This window comes from Lonchura striata, chromosome 3, assembly GCF_046129695.1.
Source record: "Lonchura striata isolate bLonStr1 chromosome 3, bLonStr1.mat, whole genome shotgun sequence".
In the NCBI taxonomy this organism is placed as follows: domain Eukaryota; kingdom Metazoa; phylum Chordata; class Aves; order Passeriformes; family Estrildidae; genus Lonchura; species Lonchura striata.
Genome location: NC_134605.1, coordinates 58679115 through 58704152, shown reverse-complemented (window position 1 = coordinate 58704152; position 25038 = coordinate 58679115). Strand labels below are relative to the sequence as shown.

Genomic DNA, 25038 nt, shown 5'->3' with positions numbered 1-25038 from the left:
TGAACTGCAGGAATGACACAGCCCCCAACTACAAAAGACAATGGCACTCCTTAACAGCATCTGTCTTCCGAAGCAAAATATCATAAGCTTTTATTTTCCTCCTGTAAATCCTGAACTGAAGTCTTCAACCTTGTAATTAAGTTTTATGTGCAATAACCCAAACTTTCAGTCAAGACCTTCAGGCTGCCCCACAAATGGTGTCTACCAGTAGTAGCAAACAGATAAGGAACTGAGTAACAACTTTAATAACAACCCAACAGAGATTTTAAATCAGGAGCTTTCAAATGCTGTCAACAGGTCTGCTAGACATTGTGTTGACAGGAAGACATTGTGTTGACTGAAGCCCCTACTGGTCTGAAAAAATCTAATTGATTTCAGTGTCATATTTTATGAAATACAAATTTGGAACATCTTTTATTTCCCTTTTCTGATGCTTACGGAGCAGATTTACTGCATTGTCATAAGAGGCTTTAGTGCCAAGGGATTATGCTCACAGGATCACAGAGTGATGCAGGGCTGTGCTGAGAAAAAAAAGTAATTCCCATCCTTGTAGAAACCAGTGGAAAATTACAGCATTCTTTAGATGAACTGACCTCTAGTTAAAATAGCTGATAAACAATACCCTGACCTCTATTTTAGTTCCAGCACATGGATTTGAGTCTAACTCAGTTGTTGTCACTGTGACTTTATGAGTAAATGTTGCAGGTATTTCAGCCTGTAGCAGTCAGAGATGACTGCAGAAAAACCATGTTTGTATGCCTTCCTCTGAGCATGTCTTCCTGAGAGTGTGCCACCCCAAGGTTAGTAAAAGTCTTTGCAATATTGTATAGTCTGTCTAGGTTAGAGTCCTCATAAAACTGCACTGGATGACAGATACTTAAATTCATTATTGATATTATAAAATTTAATGTGCTGTGACTGCATAGAATCCGGTCTTATCAGAACTGAATAGTGCTAATATAGAAAAGGAGGTGAAAACATACGATGGAAAAGTGATGAAAAACGAGTCATGAGGAAAATGAAGTTTCTTAGTGATTCTATGAGTTCAGTCTGCTGGTTTCTTTTGGTCACGAGGCAGCCTTATGTGAGGAGCTCCAGAATGAACAGTGTAAGCATATACTGTCAGCTGACTCCTACACTCTGACTTTTTCTTCCTAAACTTTAGTTTTTAAAGGATAATAGCAGAAGGGCATTTAAGCATTTTCTATCAAGGACATAACCTGAACAACTTTCCTTGCACATCTTGGATGAAATAATGTGCTGAAATACAAATGTCAACTGAACTAACCTAGCTATGGGGTCATCTCTTTTTCTCTTATCTCTTCATCTAGTGTTCCACTAGATGTTGGCTACCATGATATCTCAATGTCCTTTATGTGTATTACAAAACCCCCATCATCATGATTGTCATCATCATCAGTTCATTATCTTAAAAGAAAAGATCTCTTTAAGCCTGTAAATCCTCCAGCAACATTGGAGATAAGGTACTAAATGATGCAAACAGTGAGAGAATTTGTCAAAGAGAGGAATTTATACTAGAGAGAAGTTCAGCTGGGTCCTAACTCAAAACAAGTTCAATTCTTGGCAATGTGAAAGCAGAGGCCTGATAAAAGAAGATGCATACTGCCAGGTGTCAATGATTTTCCTCTTGGTGATACCATCCTGTCTCTTGCCATTACACTGAGTTTCAATATTCCTTATTATTTGTAGGACATTTTCTTTCAAGTGTTAAAATGAGTCCCAGGCAAAAGTATGCAAAATATGCATGCTGGATAGGTTTTATCTATAGTGATTTGTGTTTAGTGATTTATAACTTTAGGAGATATTGTGTCCCTTGCAGAACCCTGATAAATGTGGGGTTATTATGTATTTCTGAGTGTAGATTAATTAGTCTAAGATAGGGAGCAAGGGAAGAAGTGTTAATTTTGGCCTAGGTAATGGGTCCAAAATAGAGTAAAAATATTTATATATTCATTCATAATATATTTACTTTCCTTAGGTTTTGGTACTCAAATTAGCCACATAGTCATCAAATGTACCTTCCTTGGTCAGAAGAGACAAATAAGCATCCTGAAAGCAACTCAGCACATCTGTGGCCTGAATCAGGAAGTGTCTACTATTTAGTTGAAGGAGTTTGTTCTTGAAACCCACAGATAAGTAGAGGATGATTTGAATTACAGATTTTTTTTTTCTCATTTCTGCATTTTTATATGTAAAAGATGTGGAATCACTTCAGAGAATCATTTTGTCAACATATGCTGAGAGAACTGGTAATTTTATTCCTGATCTGTGGGCATTTACGTGAAAGAAAAAAGCCTGTGGCAAGTGGAAAACACCATATATGTGAGCCAGAGATCCCCAGCCTTAGTCCAGTTTAGTCATGGACCTGAAAGAATACTTTTAACATTGTTATAACTCTCCATAGTGCTCCTCAAGGTTCAGTTATACATGTTGTCTTCCAGCTAGCAACCCTGTGTGGTTGTGTGCTGCTGTGGATAGACAAGACATACCAGTTTTCTTGAAATTAATTGACATTATCTTGCCTTGCGCTATGTCTGATATAATCTCAGAGAGATGTGAAAATATTTGTTCTATTTTACAGAGGTGGGAATTGAACCACAAGGTAGACAATGTGTCTCATCTGAGGGAGATCCGTGGCAGAACCAAAAATTAAATGCAGAGCTAACTTTCTCCCATGCTAGTATCTGGATTAAGATTACAGCAATATATATTCCATATCTGCCAACCCTATTTGTGTAATTACATTAATTGTAAACAGACAAGTTTTAGATGCCAGAGCAGGCACTGCAGGCATTGCTGTACCTTTGAGAAATGCTACTGAGATATCTGATATTGCTATAGCCCTGGTTCCCTTCCCAGCAGGAGCCATCCATCCCAGTGAAAAATTAGGGACTTGGAACACTGGCACCTAAAAGGCTGTTATTCCAGGAAGGACTTGAATCTAGATTTGTGGGGAAGGAAGGAAGTATTCACACTGAACTGGTGATTGCCACCATCCAACATGTTGGAAATGCCAGGAAAGTGCTCTTCCCACAGCACACGATCACCACATAGAATATTGCAGTAAGACAAAGAAGTCCCACAGGTGTTTCGTAGGCAGGCACAGAAGAAAAAAGCCACAAACATTCTCAACATTAATTTATCTTTTTCATTTCCAGATGCCATTTTCAAACTTGTTCAGTCATTCACTGCACTCAGTCATACACTGAATCTCTTTATAGTGTTTCAGTTAGTCCATTTTTTTAAACACCTTAAGCCAAAAAGTGTATTGGAAACCTTTCCTACATATTTTATTTACTTTGCTAGAAGTTGCCTTTAGTTTTTTGTAATTGCTTTGCGTGACTCCACAAAGAAAAGCTCAAGTGTTTTGTCCATAGATTTACTAGGCTACAAGACCAAAAGAAGATGCTGGAACCTATAACCTGGCTCTCTGTGTAACAACTCTTGCATTTGCTGCTATGTATATCAGGCCCAACATTACCTCTGAGATTTCTTGTCTCTTCCTCTTAACTCATACTTGACTATCTCCAAATTTTTATCCAGTTCAAGGATAAGAATCAGGAGGTTTGATAAGCACAGACACTCACCCATGCACAGTCATGCAGTGGACCACAGGCTGTGAGTATATGACCTTTCCAGCCTTCAGCAAAGACATCTGCACCACCCCCATGCATCTGCATCTGCTCATCAGCACCCACATGGTGGGTGTTACCAACCCTTGGATCAGCTGGCAGATCTCCCTGTGGGAGCTCTCATCAGCCAGGAGATGAGCAGCTGGGCACAGCCTCTTCAGTGGGCACAGCTGAAGATGGAAGAAGACGTGTCCCAGCCCACTTAGTGGGCAAGGCATAGTGTCATTGCATTGTTTTTATTAACTTGTAAAAAACAAAAAAGGAATACAGATTTGCAAGCGTCCAAGTAATTGTGATACTTCTGTAATGCTCCTGTCAAAACCTTATAATATGATTTTTTCTTTTTTCAGAAAATGCTTGCATGCAGGAATGGGGAAGAGCAGGTCTATCTGATTGGATTGCTGGTGAATGTGGCTGATACATAATACTCAGTGTGACACTAATCTCTATACTCTCAGTGAGATGACCACAGCACCTCTCTGCCTAGCTGAATATAATACCTCAGTCTTTCACACAAGATGGGCTTAATAACACTACAGAATTTTATTTTAGGTTTTTTTTATAAAAGAAAGAACATGAGAAAGAGAATCAACTATCTCTACATATTTTTAATAGAGTATCAGAAAAATTGAGTCCTGGAACTCTGACTTGTGAACATGCCTTAGCTTGCTGCAATACAGGAAACATTACTAAGCAGTCTGTATTTTGTTGACAGTGGAGTTCTTTAGAAAAACAGATAAAGTGCCAGGTGAAGAAATTAAATCATAAAGAGATTAAGCAAAGTACTGTCCAATGAGATAGGAGGTGGAAAACAAGACTTTCTGCCTTTGGTGTTCACACTAGTGTAGACAGATGAACCACTGAGGGCAAATATAAAGCTTGAATGCAGAAAGGCCAAGCATAATTTAGTTGCCAATGGCAGCATTTAGTCACTTGCAAAGCTTGTAGATTTCTCTGTAGTTATGGGAAACTCTCTTACCAGTGCTGTTATTCATGATTTTCACTCAGCAAAGATTTTTCACTTATGCATGCTTTTATCCTGAGCCCTTTAAACCTTCAAACCAACAAATATTAACAGCAATATTTTAAAGAATGAGGAGATGGGGAAGTTGGATGACTTGGGTCACTGTCATATGATGAGTTTGAAATAGAATAAACAATTTGTGAGGCTTGTGACTTTCAATCCCATGCTCAACTAATTGGACATATAGCCCACTTCCTACAAAGCAAAACTAGACAGCAGTTTTGCTCCTTTGGTGACTGACCCAGACTGACTGACTCAAAAAAGTGGTTTAAATCACAACTATTGAACTCGGGATCAAAGTCAAATTCTGTCTTCTCCCAAGTGTCATGAGGTCTGAAAGTAGCACTCTTTTTTTTACCTGATTAACAGTTTTGAGTTCCTTAGTGCTTAGTGGCAGACAAGGGCCGCAGAAAGGAAAGACATTTCTCAGAAAGGAAGAAAAAGTGTTAGTGGCAGTGTTTGAAATATGAAAGTATGAAATACGCAATGATATGCATATGCCAGATTCAGACGAGTAGTAACTCTATATCTGCCTAATCCTATTTTGATTTCACTATATCTGTTTCAATATGGATAGTACAGGATAGTTAAGTATGCTCAGCTTTATCTGGAAATAGCATTGTGAAGTACTTTTTACAGACCACAGTTTTCTCATATTTAGTATTTTATATCTATATATATAGATAGATATCTGTGATTGAGCATTTAATACATATTTATTCTATCTTGTTCTCTGTTGAACACCATACACAGAACTTTCAACTCTCATCTAGTCTCAGGTCACACTGATGAAAGGTCTGTTAAGTACTGAAACCCCAGAGCATTAGCCTTGATTATTTCAAGTATGTTTGTCTTTACGTGCTGCAACCAGAACTAGTGAACTTCCAAGCCACTTTGGCTGTGTGAGTTGAATCATAGAATAATATAAAATTACTCCTATTCATGCATTTGTGCTCACTGAAACATACTTCTATGCACAGTAATGACTAATGAACTAGTGAACATATTTGTTAAAAACAGCTTAACAAGAAAATGTGTTTTGTTCTTGGAGTGGGGCAAAGTCTATTACAAGGTTAGAAACTGTGAGAACCAACACTATTTCATTAATGTAATGAGTGTTTTCTCTTTATACGCATTTTTATTCTCAGATGTGGTGGTTTTAAATATTGAAGAATATTATTAGACTGATACATCAGGTCCCACATTGTTGTATAAGCCTATTTGTGGCTGTCAGGAAAGGGCATAAACTTCTCTGCATATTTCTCAGAATCTTGTGCCTTTAACAGTGTCTCTCAGGTCCTAATCCCTGTTAATTCAGGGATTACTTAGTTTTTTGCAAAACTATCAATGGACCACCTTGTGCAGTATAGCTATAATATTCAAATTCACAAAAAAACAGATAATGAAGCTAATCTTTAGGCAGTCACTCGCCTTTATCAAGAGTTTTTTGAGAATATTATTTCATTTATTTCTATGTTTCTTTTGCTTTCCTGATTACTTAGAAAAAAATTGCAGCTATTGTTTTAGGTTACGAACTGATGTTCTAGCACTGTTGAAGACACCTCTGAATGGTATCTAACGTGAACTATTACTGGAGATGAGGTCCTGGACCATGAGAACCTTTGCTTGTAACAAAGATGCATTTCAAAAACTCTTTAAGCAATTTAAGAATGTTAAACTTATTTAAAACTATTTTATCAATATATTTCAGCTATCAACTTGTAAAAGGTCCTGTTTTGTAAGACATAGTTCTTTTCACAGGAGATTTGAAATAGATTTCAAAATCCCATTTTACTCTGAATTGGCTCCACAGGAAGAAATGCAGGCTTCCAGGCTATATGCCATCATCCACAAGCATGGCTCAGCATCCTGACACTTCTGTGGGGCCAGCTTACAAGAAATGTGGAACTGCTGAGATGTTGAATTCTTTTCACAATGCGAAATGTTTAGACTGCTAAGAATGGAAAAAAAAAAAAAAAAAAAAAGGGGAACTAATGTGGGAGTGTGTGGGGAACTCCATATAGAAAGAGGAAGTATTGTGTGACTTATCAGGAAATGGGTACAAAGCATGTGTTTTGGTAGTATTTTCACTTGTTTTGGGGGCATTTCCATAGAGAACTGGAATCTGGCCCTGCGTTTAGGTATTACTTCACTCCGGAGTGAAAGGCAGGCACTAATTTGGAGCGAAACACACCAGCTGTCAGCCTTTGCACATAGCAACACGGCACAACAGCTGAAGGCAGGTCGCACAAACACAACATCCCACGGAAACAGCAGTGTTGTAGAGCCATTCTGGGCTGCAAGAATCAACAAACAATGCTCTGACTTCTATAAAAAGATAAAGCTATTTCCAGGCTGTATTTTCTGAGAGGAATTTGTTCTCTTTTACCTTCAAAAACTCTGGGATACATATGTGCTACAAAAACTCCAGAGAAATATGCATGGCAGCAAGGTGCGAGCATGATGAAAGCCCTTTCTTATCCTGCCTGCCAAGGCATTTCTTTACCATGCACAGATTTGACAGGATAGAGATTTAGCCCTCATCTTTCTGTAAACATTATCTAGCCTGGAGTACACTGCCAATCCTCATGATGTCAGGGCTTTTCATTCCTTTGGTTTTGTCATGTGATTTTTTTTTCCAGAACCCAGGAAAAAGTCCAAAAATGTGACAGTTCTTCTTGTGTAAAGTGAAGTTTTGCTTATTCATTTACTCTTGAGCAAATTGCTGTTAGTCAGATGTTTGCAGAGCTGTGAGGAAGGTAGTGTACTACCCTCAATGCAATGAAGTAATTTTTAGAGGAAGTCCTTGTATGGACAATTTGTTCATTGTTTTGAAAGACTTCAAATAGGATTTCCATAAGGGCCAATTCAAATTCCAGATTTGATTCTCCTTATTAAGTCATTCTTCAGTCAGCTGGCAGAGGCAAACTTGGGTATGCTGGTGCAAGTGAGCAGCACAAAAAGCTGAGACAAAATCCCTATGAGAAGATATTTTGGACCTTCCACTCCAAAACAGGAATGTAATTCTCCTGCAGACTTATAAAGGGACTGAAATAAATGAAAGATATATTTCAAAGGCTGTCATCATAAAGCTCCTCAGAAACATGCTCATTGATATAGAGCGAGACAATTATTTGGAGGACCGTTTTTGCAAGAGAGGCTTTCCCCTCTCTGGAGAAGGAAACTTCTTAGCTTAAATGATTTCGAACTTGACCCATCCCTATTTGCTAAGTAGATCACATTAGTCTGCATTTGTCTGGATCACAGTGTAACAGAAGTGTCATGGTGTAATTTCCTATACTGCTCCCTTTGGTCTTTGTTATATCTTCTTTTTCAGCTTTGTTTTTGTCCTCTGTCTTCTTTCCAACCTTTCCACTACTCCTTGGAGTGATACTTTTGCCTTAATCTGCTTCTTTATTTTGACTTCTTTTCTCTCTCAGGCCTTTCTTCCTGGCTGCTTCAAGCTGAAGCCAGCTCAACTATGAAAGTAACATCATCAGCTACAGTCACCTTCAGTGGAACATCATGGGTACAATGTCATCTTCAAAATAATTTGAGACCATTTCTCATGTTTTTATTTCACAAGGAGAAGTCAAGTAGGATGTGGAAAATGGGATGAGTTTGGCCACCCACCTCATGAAAGATGTCAAGAAACTGGAGGGAGCCAGAGTGAAAGGCTTTCAAGGTTTAGTACATAGGACCACTGAGGAGAGGCTGAAGAACTGAGCTTGATGCATCTGATGAAGAGGAGCATCTGAGCATGTGACTGAGCATCTGATGAAGAGGATGGCAAAGGCAGTTGAACAGCAACCTATGATTTCATGATCAAGAGCTACAATGATGCCAGAACCAAACTCTTCCCAGTGGTGACAGAAGGTGCAAGAGGGAGCAATGCAGCAAGATGAGTGTTCAGCTTGGCCATTAGGAAACAAAAGCCCCACTTGGAGCATAGAGCAGCCTGGGTACAGGTTGCTTTAAGAGCTGGAGGAAACTCTGTCCCTGGAGGTTTCCAAGGCTTGACCAGACAAAATCCACATTGACCTGCTCCAGCACTGATCATAGCCAGGCCTTGCATTGGGATGAGTGATCTATAGGGCCCCTTTAAAAGACACTATAACATCAAAAACATGTATTTGTCCCCACAAAACACTTAATGTAGAGTTCTTCATGTTGTCCCTTGTTTAGGCAATGAATGGGAAGAAGAATATATTTTTTCTTTTTTTTTTTTTTTTTTGTTTGTTTGCTTGTTTGTTTTTTTAAGGAAGGATCATATAAACCAACTAGAACAGCTATGGTAATTCTGATAATAAGGAAAATACCTCTAACTTTTTCTTTAAATTAAATACATCTCACGCAGATACTGTGCCTTCAGTTTTTACTCCCTTTCAAAACTACATTTGTGCAGGCAGAGCACAATGCTGAGAGCCCAAGCAACATGCCTAGCAGAGCAGAACCTGTACTTTCTGTTGTTAAAACTGTGTTGGAATTCTGATACATCTGTTATGTACTAACAGATCTAGGAGGAAAAAGTTTGTGTGCATGAAGAGATATCTCTGTCTCCCAACCAGGCTGGTCTTGAACATAAAGGGTATTTATAGAGCCCAGGCTATGATAGGTCACTCTGGTTTAGAATGTATACTCTCACTTCTACAAACTGGTACAAACACTGCTTTTTATTTTTAGATGGATAAGTAGCCTTCTTAGTTTTAGTGGGATGATTCTCATCCACATAGTGATGTATAGGTGTGCTTCTAGAAAGAAGCTTCTTTATTTGTTGTTTCAATATTTGTGTCTTTTCTCTAAGTTATTCTAATGAAATCTTTGTTCAATTTTTTTTTTTTTCCTGGGGCTGTCTACAGGCATCCAATGTCTTTTTTATGGAGAGGTGTTTCTTTTAAAGTTTCTAATTCCTTGGTATGAATAAATTCACCTATTTTTTACTGAGATGCTGTAAATACTTTGTTTATGTTGTAAGCCACAGTTTTGCATTTTCTTTTAACATATTTGCAACATTATTTTTTTTGTCCAGCCATATTAAAAGCAGCAGCAATTTTCCATCTGTTTTAATTTGCAGTAAATGAGTTTATGCTGCTGTGTTTTACACCGACAAGAACTTGTCTTCTTCAATAATTATTTCAAGAAAATGCAGTTCAAATTATGTGATAGACTAAATGAAAATGATAGCATATCTCTGGTAAACTAAGCAATTTGATAGACTGTATTAAATTCTGATTATAATAAAAGGATTTTAATTCATTTCCCTCACCACTGAACACATTTTCAAATCGCCTTCTGAGAAGTACAGTGACAAAGCATATATCAAGTATCTGCTTGAGACTACAGAGGGTATCAAAGAGCATTGTGATTGTTGGCACAATTTAAAATGAATCTATGCCAGTGACTGAAATCACACCCCTTAGTCCACAAATTCCTGAGAAGTGGGGAGATTTTTGAGGTTTTCCAACAGTCTTAGACATCCGTCATTGCTACAGTTTACATGGAACAGTTTAAAACATAGTTTCTTCTCCACATGAACAGAAGTCTCAGATTGTACTTGAAGAAGCTTTCAACTCTTTCCTGAGGCAATCTGGGGACAGCCTGCCCTCTGCCTAGGGCCTTGAAAGGGAATTAGGGGCTAGTGCTTAGCAAGCCCTAGTTAGCCCTTCTCTCTTCTGAAACACATTTACCTCAGGGCACTTGCATTGTGTGAAAAGGATGAAAAGTTTCCCCAGTCAGGCTGTTCTGTTCCTGATCCCTTTGTGCTTTGTGGTTCCAAGGGCTGATGGATTCCAGCATGCTGCTACACTGTATTCTGCCTTGGTTAGGGTTACTCTTTCCTGGACAAACCTCACTCACCCTTTCATAATTGCTGGCACACCGATTTCTCTTGCAAAATGTATTGCAGAAAAATATAATACAGAGAAACTTTGGGCTACCACTACTAAAGAAAAGAATTGTATTTTTTCCCTGTAAGGAAGCTACATAAGCACATGCCGACTGTCAAGGTCACTTCTACAAGCAACATAAAATAATAGAGGAAATTATAGCAACTTTTCCTGTGGGATCTTCATTCAAGATGACCTTTTTAATTAGCTTATTTCAATATCTGTAAAATTCAAAGCAATAGTTCTCCTTGGGCCAATCAATAGAAATTAACAACCAGGATACCCCTGACACTCGGCTTCTGTTCTGTGCCGCATTTTCCTAGAGCTTCACCCTATTAATCTTGCAATGCATTTGTGTGATTTATTGTTTAGCTGTGTCCATAACACACAAACAGCTTGTAGATCATGGCCCCGTACTGCTTTTCAAACATATGATACTCTTCTATAAGGCCTGAACGTCTTGCCAAAATGTAGATTCCTTCTGGGGAAACAGGACCTCAAACATAATAAAGACATAGTTTGCATACTGTCTGGAAGGGATACTGTGAAGGAAATGTTAGGGCAAGAGAAAAGGTCAGATCTGGATATGGTATCTCCTCATCACCCTGCTATTTTCTCCAGTGATATCTTTTTCATCCTCCTGCCTTCCCTTGCCTTCATCCCCCTCAACTGCAGCAATGTGGCAGATCCTCTGGAAACCTCACCTAATGCCATGGTCTGAAAGAAATCATCCAGGGCTCTGGTTTGGCCAATTTAATGCTGACGTCCTTTCCCATATGGTATGGTAGGTCAGGTGTCAGATTTATAAATCAACAAGAAAAGATGCAAATTAAAAGCAAATAAAGTGTTAAACCCCACAAATACTCAGTTCTGTGTTATATCTGCAAAAGCTTGGGCTGTCCAAGAAAATGGACATCGAGGATTCCCCACTACTGAATATCTCCAAGAATAAGTTAAACCCAGCTCATCCAACCTTCCTTCATAGTCAACAGAGAGAAAAGGACACAGATAGGACCTGATTCTTCTCCTCCTCAGCCAGTTCTCCTGTAAGTCAGAAGAATGGTGTTTGTTCTTTGTCACAAAAAAACAGTAACAACTGTGACAGCACGACCCCTTTTGCAGAGATCTGAAGTCAGGGGAAATTATGGTTTTGGTAAAAATTCTTCAGAGCTACAAGTACTGGAACAACAAATTTTCACAAAATAATTTAGAATGTGAAGTCATCACTGATCTTCCATATTGCTGCATCTGAATCTCCATGGAGTTCTGTTTCCTGCCTGAAACCAGTGGCTGAAGGATCAGCTCAAGGTTGTCCTGCAGATAAATCTGAAAGGACTTCCCATGTCTTCAATCCAAACTGTTAAATTTCTTTTTTAGTGCAAGTTCAATATGACGCATAGAGAGACAGGTATATTAACTGCAATTAAGCTTTATTAGACCTTTGATCTGCTACCATGTTGTAGTGTATAAATTAAAGCATTAAAAGAAAAAAATCAAATGTAAAATCATTCTCTAAGTTTCAAAGCTGAATTTCAAGCTGTGCTTTAGACCACTTTCATCACATTTTTAATTGAGCTAGGTTTTTTTTGTCATAAAATAGGGCTTTATTGGAAAAGATGAGGGAAAAGTAGGAAAAAAGCTGATGTTTCATTAAACTGAGAAGTGCCATGGGCATGAAATTGTAATCTTTACAACTGGCAGTTGTGTCCTGGCAGAAGAGCCCCTAAACTTCAACTACTCTGGGATGAGGTCCCAGGTTAGTAAGCCGTGAGCACTTTTTCTGCTTTAACTGAAATTAGCCTGGATACCCAATTAACATGGGCAAGAAAAATAACAGCCAGCATCCCCATCTCATCACCACTACCAAGAAGTGGTGCCTAAATACTGTATTTTTAACTGGGTCATTCCCCAGATGTGGTTTCACGTGTTGCCAGCTGTGGACTTAACTGAGAAGACTATTAATAACTTGGTAGTGAAGAGAGAGCAGGAGCGAGCAAAAGGACATTAAGAGCTCTCCCACTGCACTCGTAGCTCATAGTGGGGTAATCACTGGCTTAGTGCACTTCAGGCAGAAGAAACACCACTCAAATTAGTTAAATCAGCTTCCCTATGTGGAGTCCTATGTTTTTGAAAAAAAAAAATTATTATAGCTATAGCTACCACTGCTTAGGAAATGTAATTTGCAACATTCACACACTACTGTGAGATCTCATGACTGACTGAGCTAATTAAATGTATTTCTAAACTTGTTTCATAGAAGTTTATCATCTAGATCAGGATTTAATATCTATGCATAGAAGCCAAGACTGGTTATAGGTCAGGGGAATTAACCAAGAGCATTAAGCATTCAGAATCAAAGCAAGGAAGTGAAAGATTTCCTCCTAATGGGGACAGAGGCTTCTGGGATTTTTCCCAGGGGGACGGTTGCAAAAATGGCAAAGGAAGCAGGAAGAAAATCCTCAAACATCCAAGTGAAATCTGCCTCAGGATCAGACATCTACTGTCATGTTAGGAGCAGTTTATGTTTACTGGGACACTTGCACTGTGTAGACACAGCGTTTTTAGGGGTAATTTTTGTTCTTGGCTTAAATGCAGTTCTGATATGTCATCTAACCACAGCACCAACAAACCAAGTTAATCTGGTATACTTTCCATTTGTAAACAATATCTAAGCTTATGATTAGGCAAAGGGAAATAAAGACAAACAAAATACACTTGAAAAATTCCCTATCCCTCCAAGAAAGCAGAACTCCAAAACATAAAGGAGACAGAGTAAGAAGAACGCATGTGAGCTCAACATAATTTATTCTGTCTATGCCAAAACTACTGAGGCTTCTCTTTGTGCACAGCTCAGTTCTCCTGCACACAGACCAGGGGTCTCTAGTGGCCACTTTTGCCCTCAGATGCATTCACAGGACTCTTGCCACAGCTAACGAGAGCTCTGCTCACACCACGGGTCAATGCTGAAACGTGTCTGACAGCTCATTAAACAGATCTACTGGAATTCTGTTGTTCCTCCTCATTGTGTCATGGCATAATTCCTCTGGAACCTGAGTGCTGCGCATTGTGCGCTGCAGCCATGCACACAAGTGAGGCAGTTGTTTTTTTGCCCAGCAAACGCTCAGTGGGTGAGAGCCTGCATCTCATTTTGACAAGAAAAACATCCCTCAGTCAGGCTTGGCCTGGAGACAAAGCACTTAGCCCAGAGCCAAGGTGCACCAGAAGCAGAGAGCGCTGCCCGCTCAGCCCCACTGCCCGCCCTGCGGCACACCGCTGTACCTGTGTCCTCACCGCCCCAGAGGGCCCTGGGCTCCGGCTTGGGCAGCGAATCTCCTTTGTCCTGGGGGTCCTTCATCTGAAAAACACAGAGAGAATACATGAGGTCTTTCTATTGAGGTGGGTTTTGCTTTACAAAACTTGAGACCAAAATTGTTTTCCATCTAAAGTGTGTATTTCAGGCGGCAGTGCAAGGCCTATATCCAGCTGTTTCTATAATCAGGCGCAAAGTTATGAAGTGTGAGGTACTGTGATCTTTCAGAAAATAAAAGGGCCCTGTGAGTCACTGTATTTTAAATTGCATTTTTCCATTCAAAGTGTGTGTGTTGATTTTGCACTGTGGACCAGATGGTCCAGCCCCATTCTCCTGCCTTGGCCCTGCATAGGTAGAGGAAGGGAAAGGAAATGGTGGGCAGGGTCCCAGAGGGTCTGTCTCCTGGTGTGGAACTGTTTGCAGAGAGCTACTTTGCCCGCTTTCTTTCACAGCAGGGACAACCTTAGCAAGGGTGGGATTTGGTGTAGGGGGTGCACAGGTGCAATCCTTTCACATATCCTTGGGATATTGCCAGTGTGGGAGCAGCAGACACATCTCCTTCCTGATTAACACTTCATCCTCATCCCTGCTATTGCAGTGCCTCTAGCTGCTTGCCCTCTAGACCTTTCATACTCACACATGAGATTTCAATCAGAGTTGTGGAAGAATTTAGAGAACTAGGAGTATGACTATGCTCTGTCACCACTTTGATAAAAACTCTGACCTCAGTGGTGCTGTTTCTGGGTGATAGCTTGAGTGTGAGGGTGAAGCCAGTCAGCAGGATTACACCCACCATTGCTAACCCTATCTGCCCCAAAGTACTTCTCAGGCTCTCCATCCTACTGAAACACTGCATCCACCACTAGTATGGGAAGCATCAGTCAAACAGCAAATAAGGTGCTGCAGAAGAACAAGGTAAAGAATTCCCACTGGAATTTTGGCTTTTAGTAAAGAATTCTGGTGTCCAAATACAGAAGAAATTTTCTTGCTAGCATCAAAACCTTAATACTTCTTCATACAAATTCAGTTTCCTTAAAGTCTGCAGTCCTGACAGATTGAGTAATTTATCACCATGGGTCTGGAGTTCTGGTGGGCTGCTTATGTAGAGTTTTCAATTGTGCTATTCTTTGTGTTGTTAGTTTTAGAAATACTTTCATTCAAAAGAGTCCCAACTCAAATGGCACTTCACCCACATTACACACACTCTAAACAGGCATGAAGGTGTCCGGAAGATGCACAGGATTGCAAAACATTGAAAAAGTGGCTCGCTCTTCTGATTGCATATTTCTTATTATCTTTATTCATATAAGTACATGACTAATAGTATGGAAGAAATAGGCATTCAGGACAGTCACTGTTCTGGCTACTGTAAAACTCTTGTGAAACACAGAGAACACCAGGTACAGAAGTGACATGAATGGGTAGGAAACCTAGTTTGAAATAGCTTGTGGAACTCCTTTAGCACTAAGTGTACCCACTTTAATTATGTATGATATTGCTAACAAATGCACCAATTTCAATAATTTTGTTAATTTACTTTTTTCCTCCTTTAATTTTCTCAGAATTATCTGTATGTACAATGACACTTGAATCACACCTTCCATTTTTATGTCTGTGCTTTAATTTCAGCTGAGGTTCTTAAAACCTGTGGTTGCCCTGAGAAGAGCCTCTTTGTTATTATACACATAATGTTTCTTCTGTGTGCTTTCCTGGATTATGTTCACATACTATGAATTCAGTAGTTCAATTCTATAACAGTTGGGCTGAAGAAGTTTTTATTTTCATTTGTGGCAGTGAAATGCTTACCATAGTGCTTGTAAAATGCTGGACTAAGTCTGTTTCCTAGCTGACGTTGCTCAAGCCTAAAGTTCAATGAGGGGAAAGGAGACAAATAATTTAGTGTGAGTGGCCAGGTCTTTGTGCTAGCTGAGTACAAATACACTGACCTCAGCAGGTCAAATATTTTAAAACAATATCCATACAATACAGTATATAAGCCATCAAGTCTTTTCATGCCACAAAGTACAACATCTCTCTTCCCACACTTCTTGTACTCCAAAAATAGGACCCTGAAAGACCAACTGCCCAGGTAAGAGGGACTGCTCCCACTAAGCCTTGTCCTAGGAATCAGCTGTGGAAAATGACATCCTTTGGTTTGCAAGAGGTAAGCTATGTTGGAAACTCTTTCTCTGAAGCAGAGTTGAACAGTACTAGACTACATTTTGAGTGTCGTCTAGTACACTAGAATCTTCCAATCTCAGTGTCATTGGAAGAAAGTAAAGAGAAGTCAGAAGTTCTTATGTCAGAGCAAGTAACACTTAATTTGAAGTTAATTAACTTGAACTTGATTTTGGCTAATATTCAGTGCTTTATATATTTTGGGCAAATATGCCATTAATTGCATGATCCTCCTTTTTCTTGTTTTAGAAAGGAGAAGGACATCAGTCTTTATAAATGCTTTATAAAATAGAAACTACATCACTTCCTTCTCTGCTCCTTTTGACCTAGGCGCACAGTTATTTTCAGCTGTAATGGCTCTTAGTGTGTCCTCAGCCTGGAGACCATCCCTAAAATAAAGGCTGGGAAAGAGACAGGGTAGGCAAACTAGCTACCCATTCGTGATGTAGGAAAAGGAATAGGAAAGCCTGGTGAAATCCAAATACTTCATGAGATACTCTGATAAACTCATCTTTCTCATGGCAGCCAGTGTGGGAAAGGTTGAGGGCATCCATACATTCATACAAACATCTCTATGGGTAGATATAGTTGCTCAGTCTGGAGAAGAGAAAGCTCTGAGGGAACTTTATAGCAGCTTTCAGTACTTAAAGGGGCCCAATAGGAAGGCTGGAGAGGGACATTTTGCAAGGCATATAGTAAGACAAGAGGGAATGGCTTTAAACTGAAGGAGGGTATATTCAGTTGGATAGTATCAAGAAATTCTTTACTGTGGGGATGTTGAGACATGACAACAAGTAGCCCGGAGAAGCTGTGGATGCCAAATCCCTTGAAGAGTTCAAGACCAGTTTGGCTGGATGCCCAAGAAATCTGGTCTGGTGGAAAGTGCCCCCTGATTGCAGGGAAGTTGGAACTAAATGATCTTTTAAGGTCCCTTCAAGCCCAAATCATCCTATGATTCTGTGATTGTGGGAGCCCCAAAGGAGCCGAGACATGGGAAAATTGCTTCCTTCTTTGCTGTGATGTGGGGTCCACATTTCTTCACTGCACACAGCAAGGTACCAGGGGTGGAGACTACCAAAAAAATGAGAAATAAGATGGTTTAAAGAAGACATGTTACTCTTTGAATAACAATGGCAAGGCAGGTAGCACTGCTGGTCTAGAAGTGACCTGCGACTTGAATGCATGTGCTTGTAGAGGGATTACTGCTGCTTAGCTTTCAGCCAGTCCTCACCTGCTCTGCTGAACCAAGAGCCAGAGAAATGTGGTTTGCAAAAGCAATTTAAACTCTGAAGCCTAATTTACACATCAACATTGTTAATTATTTCATTGCTGAACATCTCAACAGCAAGAGCTCATTATTGGCTGCATATTCTGTTCACTTGAAAGAACATCAATACCAGCAGAGGAAGCAGAATCTATTATCTAGACTAAATACCACAACCACTTTGTATTAGAAAGAAAAGATGTTGCTCATTGATACAAAATGATACTCACTTATTAAACTGTCTGCTTTCACTGCTGTTTTCTGGAGTCCTGTAGATTTTACCTTATTCAGAAGACACAGCCTCAGGATCCAGCATATTTTTGCCACTGGGATGACAGTGAATATCCTGGTTTTGCTTGAGGTTCCAAATTATACAAATAAGTCACTGAATTCATTATGGAAGTTAACATGTTTGGATTTACATCTTCATTCCTGTAGACAATCTTCCAGTGAGGACAATATCAGAATGTGACAGGGCTGATTGTGCATTAGGTCTGTGGATTGTGTTTGTGAAGATTTGTAAAGTTAGTGGCTAAAACTTCTGCAGTCAAACATAACAGCCAGTTATCCATTGGAATGAATGGGAGCCAACCACACTTCTTTTGGCATGGCTGCTTCAGTGCTGCTGAAGTCTCAGTGGAGTTGTCTGACTGAAAGTCCAAAACATCTGCCAAGGCCACCACCACTAGTCTAGTGCCTAGGAAGGGCTGTCACTACTGCTGGTGACCACAGTCATCTGCAGCATCTGAAATGAGAATAGACCTGATGTTCCTGTGCTGGTGTCCAAAGCAAGAGCCCCTGGTGAGTCTGGAATTTGAAGTTGCCTAGACCAGAACATGGCTACAGGTGCTGCTTCTTACTGGCAGATTCTCCCAGCCTACCTATGAAAGAATGTTCAGAAGTTTACATAGCTGTTTGAAAAAAATGTGAGAAGTCTAAGTTCTTCCCCTAGGTGGAAAAAGCAGTGATGCAGATTTCCATAAACTGGCCATGACCTGGACTGTGTTTGATAGTGCTGCATCAAAAGGCCCATAATTAAGTGAGCTGCAAAGCTGAGAGGAAGCCATTTCATGTGCTGCAATGCTCCAAGCTCTGTGTTTCTCCACACAGTGATGCATCCTTGCACAGCACCTCTGCAAAGGGTGCCAGTCCTGGGAACAATGGGCTGCAGGTGCCCATAGCTGCCAGCACAGCTCCCTGGGCTATTGCTACCATAAACACACAGCACAGAGCAGCAAAAGTAGGAAGTGTCTTTATTGTGTCTCAAGAGAAGAGAGTTTTCTAGTTGTGCAAAATACTTTTTTTTGTGGGACAGCTACAATACAGATACCCCAGTTGGATCTGAAGGATGGGCTTCCATGAAGAATCACCAAGACTGAAAACAATAATGTTCTTCAACTGTGTTGCTGATTTTTTCAAACATATTCCTGTAATATCTTTGCTGTATAACAAAAAAGCATTGAGCATTGCTGTTAGTTATTGGGGAAAGTGTCCTCATTTCATTAAAGCAATATTTTATTCCGACTTCAACTTTTACTTTCAATAAATATCATGCTTTTGCCTTGACAATTGTCAAATTGTGAGAAACCTTATTATTTGTGGCAATATTTTGTTCAATTAAGATTATCAGGGAAGGGAAAGCAGATATTGGTGGACTAAAAACTCATTTCTTGTAAGACTTGCAGCTAACCTGTATAAATCCAAGCTATTTGAAGTAGCTCACATCTAACCTGCAAAAACACAACCATGTATGTTTTTGTTTTGTACCTCACAAGGGAACCTTCCAGAGGTTGCTTGACCATTGTCAGGGGAAAGAAGATGCATTTTCCTGCAGAAGAACAGACTGGGAAAACTGAATTTGGTATTTGGTTAACTGTGTTTTTCACTAAGGACCTTATCCCAGCCTAAAGCCAAGCTCAGGGTCATAACTGAACAACATTCTGTGAGTCAGAGGTGTTGTGACTCATTGCCTTCAACAGGGCAAATCAGAGCTGAATTTGATGATATTTGGAACCAGATCAGTTTGAATGGGACTGGTTGGTGTAACAGGAGGAAGGACTGTGCTGTGGTTCACAGGACAGGGTGCTGGGAACAATGAAACTGCAAACCTGCAGTGCAATGTAAATGCTGCATCAGACATCAATTCATTATGAATGTACAGCATGCTGTAGCTACCAGTCAGTCAAAGAATCCTTCCTCTTGGGAAAACAAAGTCAAGGGACAAGCAGCAGTGAAAATCAGCATTTTTCTTACCTACACTTAGATGAAATTTCACCAGCTTTTTCTACAGTAGAATTACACTGGTCCAAACAATGCATATAAATCTTATTTTGATTAATCATTATAAAGCAGCTAACATATTTATTTATTTATGTCAGATGGTGGAAATAAAAGTATTGAACAGAACATTTTTTAAAAGCTACTTTTTTCTCTCTTAGTTTAAAAATTCATTAAAGCCAAGATATGAGATCCAAGGTTTCTAGCCTGAGATTTTGAAAGAGTTTGACTTTGGGTTCAGATTCATATTGGTGTTTAGTTCCATGGGACTGAAAAGTAATCTTGAGACCAGACAATGCTGAATAGAGTGGAAATTCAGGTACCTAACTGTAGAGTCAGAAGTAGATGATACAACGATCTTGTCTGATATTCTGCAAAATGTGGCTACAGAATCTTGTCAAGTTTATTGCTACCTCACCCCGCTCTCCTCTGACCTTTTATGCCTGGTTTGGACTTCAGGATTTCCAGTGATGTAAAATCTACCTTTCCTTATATGAGTTATTTGTTCAACATTTTTTTCACCTTTTTTTCTTATTGATTGCTTTTGCTTGATCTTCCAGTCACAAGATGCTTTTATATCTTTTCTTTGAAGAGCTTTGTGTTACAAGTAGCTGTTCCACTGGGAAGATATTTGTAGGCCATGGTCAAGTTGCCTCTCAAATTAATTTTTTATTAAGTCATTGTGGTCCTCTCAGCCAGGGTTAAATAATCTTTCATTTGACACAAGGGAGAAATACACACAGTTCCTACAAAGTAGCAAACAGAGCTATAAATCTGAGCCCTTTCAGTTGACTCACAATAATATGCACCTATATCCTAAATCAATTTCAGAAAAAAAACCCTACCATTTAATTAACATTGCTTGTATTTTCCAAAATAAGACAAGGTGTAATAGAAACAGAGATCATGTCTAGACTATCCAAAATTGGGACTTACTGCCATTTTTCTCTTTTTATGTAGACTTAAGGAGGCCAAACTAAAGACTATAATTTAACCTTTATCACAATTACTTTTTAACACAAGTTATTGTGATACTATTTATCACAATAACTTTTTAACAATTTATCACAAAGAAACTAATGCTTTGTACCTATAATAAAAATTATAAAATGCACCTAAAATAATTTTGAGCATGGAATTTAACTTTTAAGTAAGCAGTGTAAAATATATATATCTGCATGTGGAGCTGACACAACACTCACAATGAGCAAGGTATGTTGCATAGGCAGAGCTCCCACATGCTTACAGGGCCCCTCAGAGCTGTGGATATCTTCCAAGGCTATACTTCCTTGTTCCCCAGGAATCAGACTGAAAGTGTCATAAGACTGTATTTTCTGGTCCTCACCATCTCTAACCAGAGCAAAGTCATTCACTTGTACATTATCTCACTCTCATTTACAAACAGTTAATGCAGGAAAGTGAATGTTAACTGAATTCACTGCAGGTTTGCCTAAAGATTTGGGCAAGTGTTGTAGTCAGTTCCCACTCTGCCTGAACTAATTCTCTGCCATGGGTTATAAACCCTCAGAAATAATCAATGAACTTTGCATGCTTCCAGCTTTCTCTCAATTGCTTCTGGCCTGAACAAGGAGCATTTTTTTCATGGATGAGCAAGTGAGATGTCTCAGCAACAATCACATCTGCCCACAGTGATAATTGTTCTCTGGCTGTTCAGTCATATAGCACCTATTGCAAGGGAGAAGATATGACTGGATTTTGCTTCAGATACTAAGAGTGCTTATCATGTAAGCAGTTTGCAGACCTTCAAGACTATAGCTTCACTCTGTCCTAGGCAGAGTATGGAAAAGAGTATGGAAAACTAGTTGCAATACTGTTTTGTTCTGTATTTTTCTGTATGTGGGAAGAAATAAAAGCAGTGACTACTCATGAAATGATGTATGCTTTCCATGAGGCAGGGAAAATTGATAATATGTGGCATCTTAAAATACTGAGCCTAAGGATTAATTGGATAATTATCTCAATTTTACAGATGGAAAAATCTAAGTAACAAAGTGTTTGAAGATTTGTTCAGACTCAAATCTCAGTTCAAAGAATCTGGAATAGGCTTTATTTTCCAATCCTCCAATTCATTTTCATGATGAAGTGATATCCCCCAATACATTCTTACATAAGGATGACAATCAGCTTACACATACAGTGGGGTTTATACCAATGGAGAAGCCCTTTTTTTCTGCATATTTTCTTGATGCTCATAAAGCCCCTGGGGACCCTTTTTCCAGGGTTTGTAATTCTGCCATGTATTCAGATACAAAGGGACTGAAACTTACTGGATCTGAAGTCCTGCCAGTAGGCTTGACAAGACCTCAAACTTCATGTATATAGGATTTGCTCAGGAACAGGGGTGAATTACTCAGGAAAAGGGCTAAATTTGTTCCTGGATAATTAGTTTTGTTGTAGCACAGCTCCAGGCCTTGGCAGCTTGGTGAGAGGAGGTAAAGGATAATGGCTCTGATGTGTACAGGGTCCACACTGAGTCAGCTGAGATTTACAGCCATTGAAAAAATCAGAAGCAATTTACCTGAGGGATTCTGTGAGACCTGTAAATCTCCCTGTTATTCACCAGATTTCTTTTTACATCCCAAATGCCACCATAGCCTGAGCCCTCTTACGTCCCCTAGCCCTGTGAAGTGTCTATCTCTGTCCTTGTGAATAAAGATGATGGCTGGCACATCCTTTAATCTTGTCTGGAACACAAACTTATTCATACAGGGCAGATATTCTTGACTGAAGAACAGAAGGTGAGCTTGCAGGAGGAGCTGAAATTAAACAGGATCCACCAACAGCAAGTGCATGATGCACTCACCAACTGTCCTGCTGCATTTCCATGGCCTGAGATGTACATATCCTGAGGAAGCCAAATATTGCTTCCTCTAGGGACAGCTTCAATCTCCTGCTGACTGGGAAGTGTTGATATTTTCATAATACTGCAGTTCAGTCCTGTGACAGCAAGGTCAAGAACATATTATTACCAGAAAAGATTGTCTACTGTACTTAGGTTTGACCCTTTATTTTTAAAGTGCCTGATCATTCTCCATTCTTATTCCCTGCTAAGGAATCATTTAACCTGAAAATGGAAAGGAAATGAGGCTGGTTAGAAGCAAAATGGTTTTGGAGAGTCATTGTCTACCCGTGCTGTACTTGAAATCGTATTTCCATTAATTTCTGATAACTCAGTGACATAGTGAAGAAATAGCATTGTTCTCTGTTAAAAAAAAATGAAAAAAATCTCACTCTACTTTCAGGAGTGAGGCCTCTGTTACAAATATCTGCAGGTAAAGAAAGTAAATTAGCAAAATCTGTACCTTTTTATTTAGGTTAATTTATGATTCCAGCGGTTGTTGCATAAGTGCTCAGAGGAAGAAATGAAGCAAAGCTGTATAGGTGATGTAAATGGATGTCTAAATAATGCTACTGTTGTATGCTGTGTGAGTGCAAAACTTGAAATGGAATCTTATGCAACTATGAAAAGCCCATGTTATTCTACACTCATATTTTGCAAGAGGTGGTGGTGGTGGAGTGATGCTGGCCTGCTAATGACAGCAGTGATTGTTATTTGCCATTTAGAAACAGGTGTAGACACTGAAATTACTTAAATGAATAGGCTACTGCTATGTCGGGCTGTGATTAGCTCTTATCAGCAGGTTTCTTCTGGCTCTCCTGACAGGAGACAAAAGTGGCTGGATCACTTGTGCAGCTCATTGGGTAGAATGAAGTTCTAAATCTTCATTCTACCCAAAAAATAAATTGAGGGACTTAAGCCATAAAGTTCTGTATGAACATCATTCTTATCTGGATGGATGCATTTTACACTGGTCAGCCATGTAGCAATATCCAGTTTGGCTGAAGCCTGGCTTAAATCAGATTTAAACCAAATTTTGCAATTCACAATACAGGTTCTAAGGAAGAAATGAATAGAGCCTGCATGGTCCTTGCAGTCTGGCTGTGCAATTGCTGACAGTGTTTTTTCTGAACATTTGACAGTTTGATATTTGATGCTGTCATCATTAACAAGACTTGATTGTGCACAAAAGGGTTGGCCAAAATTTCAACGTAAGACATTCAACTACTTGCATGTCCACTAAGCATGTGGTTGGTCCTTAGCCTCTGCTGCTGTGAACTGTCTCTAGCCATGTGTTTTGAGGAGTAAGGAAAGAACAAGGTTTATTTCACTGCTAATTTCTAATCATAAAGGCACCAAAAGAGGATTTCTGGATGTGTTAATACTTCCTCTTCGGATTCACTTTAATTATAGCATCAAGAAAAATGGGATTTGTTAAATAGGAAAATATTTAACACACCTCTAAGCATCATCAGTCACTGTAACTCTGAAAAATAGTTGCTCCTACTTTCAAACTACAAGTATTTGCTTGCATGCCGTTACCTTATGAGATGTGGGAATGCTGGCTTATAGCTACAGATCTCTCTGAAGAAAATTCCTACTTGTTAGAAGAATCAGAGGTTCAGTTTTTCCATTCCTCCAAAAGATTTATTCAGTATGTAGGTCTTTTCCTTTCCAGCTGCCCACAAAACTTTAAAGCAGATGTAACATAAGCAGTGGTCCATCTTTATCATTAAGACCATCTGCAGGATTGAATTGTGGCTTTGGTCCAAGAAGAACCTATGGTTCTCCCTCAAATAAATTGAAGCAGCATTCTTATTGAAATGATAGCAAATGATCCCAACCCACCCAAAACTGGCAACAATCACGTTAGAGCCAAACAGATTTTGAGGCTGTGACAGAATTGAGCAAGTCTGTTACTATCAGCCTCACCACAAGACTGTTGCCAAGACACTGAAAGTTCAAAACTAACCATACACAGCAGTTTCACCGGAAGAAAAATAATATTGACAAATGTTCTATTAAGGCACCAGACCTTTTTTCCCCCACTAAAACTCTTTACAAAACTTAAAGGAACAATGTCCTCTGAAGATCTGCTGGCAGTTCATAAAGGAAGTTGTATAGACTTATATATCCACAAATATTCCTACAGGTCTTATTTCCACTCTTCTCAGTATTGCTGGAATGAAACATAAGGAAGAATCAGGCTGCTAATGGCATCCATGGCAGTGATACAATCTGAGTTTTACAGCAATATGCTTGGAGAGTGTCCAAATTGCCTTTTTCCTGTGCTTCTGCACTTATAGACTGGGGTAAGCATAGGTTCAGTACAGATTTCAGCATATGCTAATGTGGTAAAAACACAGATTCACAGTCTACTGCAGCAATTCCATAGCTTTAACAGGACAAAGGGGCCAAAGATTTCAAACATTGCCACCACAGGCAAGCCTGAGAGGACAAGGAGGAGTCAGATCTGTGATTAGATTGTCTTTTGAATTGGGTGTGAAATGCCCCAACAAATACAAAGCCTTGGACTGAACGGTGGCAGTGGCTGTACCTAGTGCAGGAAATGGCAGATTTGCAGTTG

At 39.4% G+C, this 25038-nt stretch overlaps 1 protein-coding gene across 1 annotated transcript in view; it reads right to left on the bottom strand.

Moving 5' to 3' along the window:
* SGK1 (serum/glucocorticoid regulated kinase 1) overlaps positions 1–25038 on the bottom strand; it is a 70035-nt gene that overhangs the window by 10565 nt on the left and 34432 nt on the right. The window contains exon 3 of the mRNA XM_021540657.3: positions 13842–13917. Coding sequence (XP_021396332.2) covers positions 13842–13917 — 76 coding nt within the window. The remainder of the gene's footprint in view (positions 1–13841; positions 13918–25038) is intronic.